The sequence below is a fragment of the Stenella coeruleoalba genome (genome assembly GCF_951394435.1).
Source record: "Stenella coeruleoalba genome assembly, chromosome: 9".
NCBI lineage: Eukaryota > Metazoa > Chordata > Mammalia > Artiodactyla > Delphinidae > Stenella > Stenella coeruleoalba.
The window spans coordinates 81,985,218-81,991,919 of record NC_137155.1 but is presented as its reverse complement, the minus strand read 5'-3'; the positions used below and the strand labels follow the sequence as shown (position 1 = coordinate 81,991,919).

The window sequence follows — 6,702 nt, the reverse complement described above, 5'->3', positions numbered from 1 at the left end:
AGAAATCCACTTGATAAAAAACTAAGCAGGGAGAAGCAATGATTAGAGAGGTTAGGGAATAATGCCTTTCAAGCCTCTAGAGAGTTGAAATGTCCTCTGGATTAGAGTAGCCTGGCAGAGCTGGTATTTGGCCCCCAGCCGAATGGTTCTGGTTTATGTCCAGTTCTGAATCGTGCTTTGTGTGGAGCCCATATTGAGGGTAATAGTCAGCAGGAGACCCGATCCTGTGAAACTGGTTGCTGTGCTACTCAGGAATGCTGTTGAGGACATTATTATATCACACCGATGTCTCCTTTGTGAAACCCCATTCTTGCCTGTCATAATCTGAAGAACAGTTGGTTTGTGTTGACTTTCTGGACAGTGAATTACGTAATTCATTGGGCAGGTCTTGGATGAGCAGACAGGATGACTGGCAGCTTGGGCACTGCTGAGCTAAGGGCAGGGGCAGGTGTGAACATGGCATGAGAGGGACAGTGAGCAAACTAACCTCGACCTGGCTGGGGGAGGTCTGAGTAGGAAAGGTTCCCTCTCTGGGTAGACTCACCATGAAGAAGCTGGCAGCCTGGGGTGCCTTAGACCTCTAGGCATTGTCGAGCTGCCCCTGAACTGTCCCATGAAGGCTGTTACTAAGGTGCTCCAGGGAACTCTCCATTCCCTGCCCCTTCCTGCAGCCTGAGGCTGCTTCCCAGGCTGGCTGTGAGCCCAAGATCCCTGGAGAGGGACACTTAGGGGGCACCTTCCACAAAGGGGCAGATGGTGTGTAAACACCTACAGGGATGTAGTAGTGCCTGAAGTCAAAGAAGAAGGGTGCCTTCCACAGGTCCACTCAAAGGGAAGAAAAAGTGATGGAGGGTCTTCATTAAACATGGGTCAGCGTCTCCCAGGCCCTAATGAGCCCACTCCTATTCATTACAGCACCTGACCGTTGCATGTCAGGATCCTTTGAGCCCACTCTTATCGTCTGAAGAACATACAATCGGCTTTGGGGTCACAAAAGGTTTAGGTGGGGGCTTAGGGCCTTTAATCCCAAACTTTGTCCTTAGGAAGCTTAGGATCAGCACTGATCTTTCAGGGAGCTCCAAAGTGGCTTTGGAGGAGAGGTTCTTTGGCAGGGTCGGGGAGAAGTGGTGGTGGGAGGATGATCTATAAGGGGAATCAGAGGGGGTGGTGGACATCCCATGAGCAAGATGTCGGAGGAGGAGGAGTTTTTCTGTTCAAGAACATCTTGGTGGGGCCGTGGGATGGGCCTCAGTACCGCCTCGCCCCTGTCTGGGCCTTCCACCTCCAGGCAGCCTTCACGGGCTTTGTCTTCGTTGTAGGGACGCCACTCGATGCCACAGTGCTGGTGGCCACACTGCGCTACAGAAAGTTGCGGCAGCCACTCAACTACATTCTGGTCAACGTATCCCTGGGGGGCTTCATCTACTGCATCTTCTCTGTCTTTGTCGTCTTCATCACCATGGATACTTTGTCATGGATACTTTGTCTGTCATGGATACTTTGTCTTCGGCCGCCATGTTTGTGCTCTGGGGGCCTTCCTGGGCCGTACAGCAGGTATTGCAGGAGAAGGGGGCTGGGGGGAGGCAAAGGACACCGCTCCATGATTGGAACCAGGGGCCAGGCTGTTGGGTGAGAGTGGGCCCCAAAGAGGAGTCTGGGGGATAGAAGTTTGGTGCTCTTTTGCATACTGAGATATAAAGCCACCCAGACTAGAAGTCTGACCGAGTCCCAAACTCTACTTCACTAACCACTCCAACCTTCCCTCCCTGTGCTTTCTCCACCCCATCTGTATTCCACTCTGCCTGCCAGGATGAGTGGGGCTGTTTACCCTCTTACCCTCACATTTCATCACAGGTCTGCTGACAGGCTGGTCACTGGCCTTCTTGGTCTTTGAGCGCTACATCATCATCTGTAAGCCCTTCGGCAACTTCCGCTTCAGCTCCAAGCACGCACTGATGGTGGTCCTGGCCACCTGGACCATTGGTATTGGTGTCTCCATCCCACCCTTCTTTGGCTGGAGCCGGTGAGAGTGCGGGGCCGCTTTGCTGACGTAGCTAGAAGCTCAGGTTGTGAGGGCGGGAAGGGAATTGGGTATAGTCTTTGACCTCTAATTTTTAAAGAGCTGGTGGAATAAATAAGGGAAAGGGCTGTGGGAGACAAGTGCTAAAGTTTACCCTGCAGTTGCAATTGCTAAAGGCTCGCTGGTGAGGACAGAAAATACCCGCTGCCTGAAGTCATTCTGGGTTCTAAGTGGAGAACACAACCCAAGAATCTCATCTCCCTCTCTACTAATTGAGCCTCACAGTGAGTAAGTGCTTGGTCCCTTGCAGGTTTGTCCCCGAGGGTCTTCAGTGTTCCTGCACCGTGGGCACCAAATATTACAGCGAGTACTATACCTGGTTTCTCTTCATTTTCTGCTACACTGTGCCTCTCTCCCTCATCTGCTTCTCCTACTCTCAGCTGCTGGGGGTCTTCAGAGCTGTGAGTGCCTTTCGTGAGGGTCAGGGAGGAAGGGATCACAAGGCTCTAGGTGAGAGGGAAGAGCGGGTAAGTGCTCTAGAACATAAAACATTCAGAAACGTCCAGTCAGGTAGATGGGTATCAAAAAGCAGTGAAGGAAGTGGGGACAGGGAGATGATGAAATGAAGAATAAGGCGGAGTCATTCCTGCTCAGGTATATCAAGAGACGCATGTGATCTTTTCCATCGTCACAGACCAGAGAGCTGCCTCCATCTTGCCTTCCTCAAGGAGGGGGAAACAGAGGGACTAGGCCAAAAGCTGGGACAGCAGAGAGACAATTAGAGTAGATGGCCCCCTAGTTGAAGAGTCCAGAGATCTAGGAGTTCAGGGCCAGGGATAAGAGGGTGTGATGTTTTCTGTGCTCTTTCCAGGTTGCAGCTCAGCAGCAGGAGGCAGCTACAACCCAGAAGGCTGGGCGGGAGGTGAGCCACAAGGTGGTGATGATGGTGGGATCCTTCTGTCTCTGTCACACGCCCTACGCTGCCCTGGCCATGTATATAGTCAACAACCATAACCACGGGGTGGACTTACGGTTTGTCACCATTCCTGCCTTCTTCCCCAAGAGTGCTTGCGTCTACAATCCCATCATCTACTGCTTCATGAATAAGCAGGTAAAGCTCTCTATTTATATTCCTAAGACCTGGTTCTTCTCAACAATGACTTTTAACTCCAAGCACCTGGGACTCCACTCAAAGGGTTTCTAGGGGTCAACAGGGAAGGCATGGAAACCCTTAGCAGGCTAGAAAGCACTTGGTAAGTAAGCCCAGGGATGAAGGCGTGGTCATCCAGACAAGATCACAGAACTCAGGGAAGACAACTTGAGCCATAAAATTCGAGTTGCTCCAAAGGGCAGGATGAGAAGTGAAAAGGCTTTCCGTTTCACTGAAAAACTGATAGATCAGCAGTGCCCCTAAATTTCCATTTCACGAGTTCTTAATCCTTTCCAACTTCTAGTCTGCACGACCATTTATGTGAAACACAGAGATCACAACACATGCGTACGTTTCTAAAACAGCTTATCATCTGAAGGTACCAGGTGGCTTCCTATCCCAAATCCTGAATCTAAGCTAATAACCCAAACTCAGACAAATCAAGGAGGGTTCCTGCCGTGTAGAGCTAACACTCTGCTTTGAGAACTGTTATTTTGTTTCCTCACTTCCAGAGATGGATTCAAAACGAATGTGAAACCTCCTGGACAGAAACGGAATTGGCAGTCCTTCCCCAGTTGGGAGCGCTTTCAAGTAATGGTGGGGTGGGTGGGCGGGGCTATTCTGGGGTCACTTTTGACAGTGCTCTTATGGGGCAGGGTGGTTTGTGAGGTCTCCCAACAGTGAAATTCTACACATTCTCAGAGTTAGCCAGAATGTGTAGGGATTATCACTGTAGACCCAGGAGTAGTGCGTAGTCTTAGCCTGGAATATAGCTAGCTCTCAGTATTGGGAAGATATAATCAAAACCACCTGAGGAGATCCTGTGTATAAGGCATTGTGCAAGGCTTTGAGGATACAAAGAATGAGATCTTTTTTCCCCTATGCTTCCTGATGTTATCTCCTCTGTACCGCTCTACCAAGGGGACTATCTCCAATTCTGCTCTTTCCTCCAGTTCCAAGCTTGCATCATGGAGATGGTGTGTGGAAGGCCCATGACAGATGAGTCTGACATGTCTAGCTCCCAGAAAATGGAAGTTTCTACCGTCTCTTCTAGCCAAGTTGGCCCCATACTGGCCTGTTTGCAGCAACAAGGATTTTACATTTAAGGAAATTTCTACCTTGCCTGTCAAAAACCAAACTACTACAACACAGAAAACGGGAAGGGGAGTGATAGCAATTTGAGGTCAATTTTCCATTTTCCTACTATTTCCTTCCTACCTACACAAAGCTACTGTTCCAGCTGGGTCTACTTCAGACCACCCCAAAGGCCATTTCAACAATCATCAGTTTCTACTCTTTTTTTAATTTTTTTTATTTTTTGTGGTACACGGGCCTCTCACTGTTGTGGCCTCTCCCGTTGCGGAGCACAGGCTCTGGACGTGCAGGCTCAGCGGCCATGGCTCACGGGCCCAGCCGCTCCGCGGCATGTGGGATCTTCCCGGACCGGGGCATGAACCCATGTCCCCTGCATTGGCAGGCAGACTCCTAACCACTGCGGCACCAGGGAAGCCCAGTTTCTACTCTTAAGTGGCAGAATTTACAGCACTTGGAGAACAGATTTCTACATACACGGCAACTGTAAAGCAGTCTGGCTGATGATTTTTCAGTGTGTACACAACAATTATTTTCCTTTCTAGTAACATTTTTTCCCTACTGGGGATCTGTTCAAAGATGATACATTTTGAATTAAAACAAACTTACGGAAACACTTTAGAAATGGGAGAGACATTAAAAAAAGAACCTTTAGAGTTTCCCTGGTGGCGCAGTGGTTTAAGAATCCGCCTGCCAATGCAGGGGACACGGGTTCGAGTCCTGGTCCGGGAAGATCCCACATGCCGCAGAGCAACTAAGTTCGTGCGCCACAACTACTGAGCCTGAGCTCTAGAGCCTGCGAGCCACAACTACTGAGCATGCGAGCCTAGAGCCCGTGCTCCACAAGAGAAGCCACCGCAGTGAGAAGCCCACGCACCACAACAAAGAGTAGCCCCCGCTCACCGCAACTAGAGAAAGCCCAAGCAGAGCAACGAAGACCTAATGCAGCCAAAAATAAATAAATAAAATAAAACAAAACAAAACAAAAACCTTAAAAAAACCCTTTAGTAAGTCCCAAATGAGTTTGAAAGAACTTTCTTATGCTGTCACTGCCAGTAATTGCTATCGCTTTGGCTGGGACAGCCATGCCCACAAACCCCTGTACCAGCATGAATATTCCAGGTGCTTCCTTTCCCCCCACACCTCCTATCTGGCTAAACCTATATATCTGTTTTAAGCTGTGTATTTACTAAAGTTAATAGTTTAATTCCCTTCATGTTCTCAAAATGAATTTGCACATCTAATACCATTTATAAACTATACAAAATGTTCAAAAAACTGTTTTACCTTATACTCCCTCTCCCCACCCCCTGAAGAAGAGACTTTTTGAAATAAAAATCAAGATAAATGTGTGTACATTCAGAAATGGCTTGTGTTTGGTATCAGGCAATTATGTAATGAGCAGCTGGGCTCCTCTCCAGTTATATGGCCTAAGGGAAGCAGAGAAGGGTTACAGCTGTAGAAGGATGCTAGAAGATTTCAGGAATAGGAAGAAAAGAGTAACCAATTTGGGAGAAGGCAGTAACTTCTCTGGGTTGGGGTGGGGGGTATGATAAACCTTCCAGGAGAGCTCTTTTTCTGTGCCATTTTATAACACCCATAATTCTAAGCAAGAGTTCCATTTCTTAAGAAAATAAAGGACATTCATAACCCACAGTGAATGTAAACAGTTTTATTTAGAAACAGATAGGTACCTGTTTGCATTATAGAATATAAAACTGGGTTTACACTCTTTAAAAAATAACCAATATCCAAATTCAAGAGAGCTAGCATTCACAGAACACACTATGTGGGTGTGCAGCTACTGTTCACCAGCCTCAGGCTTGATTTAAACCAAAAGAAAAAAAAAAAAAAATCCAGGGGGATCATTAGAGATTAGAGTACAATGCTTACTGATGAGCACCCAGCATCCAGAAGTTGCTGTCTTAGCAGATGGAGGTTTGCTTTCTAGGTGCGTGACTTTAACATAAGGCCTGGGTTCTCTGTACCTAGTGACCTATGAGGATCTCCTGCCACACAATTCATGACGTGCCCTCTCCAAGCCAGGGTTGGTGGGCATTATTAATTATCCCTGATCTTCTTAACAAGAAAAATGGGGAATCTGGAAGGCAGAGAATTTCCACTCCCTTATACTGGGGTTAAAAGAATGTATCCACTCTCAAGAGCTCAATGCAAAGGCTGGGGTGGAGTTACACGATATCCGGCTTTTTACCAGGCCAAGTAGCCCACCTCAACGTGATTGTGGAAGACCAAAGGATACACCTAGGTTCAGATTATAATAATCACCCAGCACCACCTGAATGTATTATCCAGAAAGATATATGAAATAATAACGGATATATATATATATATTTGTCTTAGTAACCTGAGGGCTAAAAACTTGGAATATAATAATTCTTCTCAAAAGAGGTCCATCTGTATGAAAGGGACCAAAAAGGAC

General features: G+C 47.6%; 1 protein-coding gene across 1 annotated transcript; it reads left to right on the top strand.

The window, feature by feature from the left end:
* Positions 1 to 1,187: 1,187 nt before the first annotated feature.
* Positions 1,188 to 4,377, top strand: OPN1SW (opsin 1, short wave sensitive; the record flags this gene model as incomplete). Its single annotated transcript, XM_079931782.1, is given in 7 exon segments — positions 1,188 to 1,206; positions 1,209 to 1,486; positions 1,488 to 1,554; positions 1,855 to 2,023; positions 2,331 to 2,481; positions 2,892 to 3,131; positions 4,124 to 4,377. Coding segments are annotated over 7 exon segments (1,077 nt in total). The 3' UTR covers positions 4,277 to 4,377.
* Between the last annotated feature and the right edge of the window lie 2,325 nt (positions 4,378 to 6,702).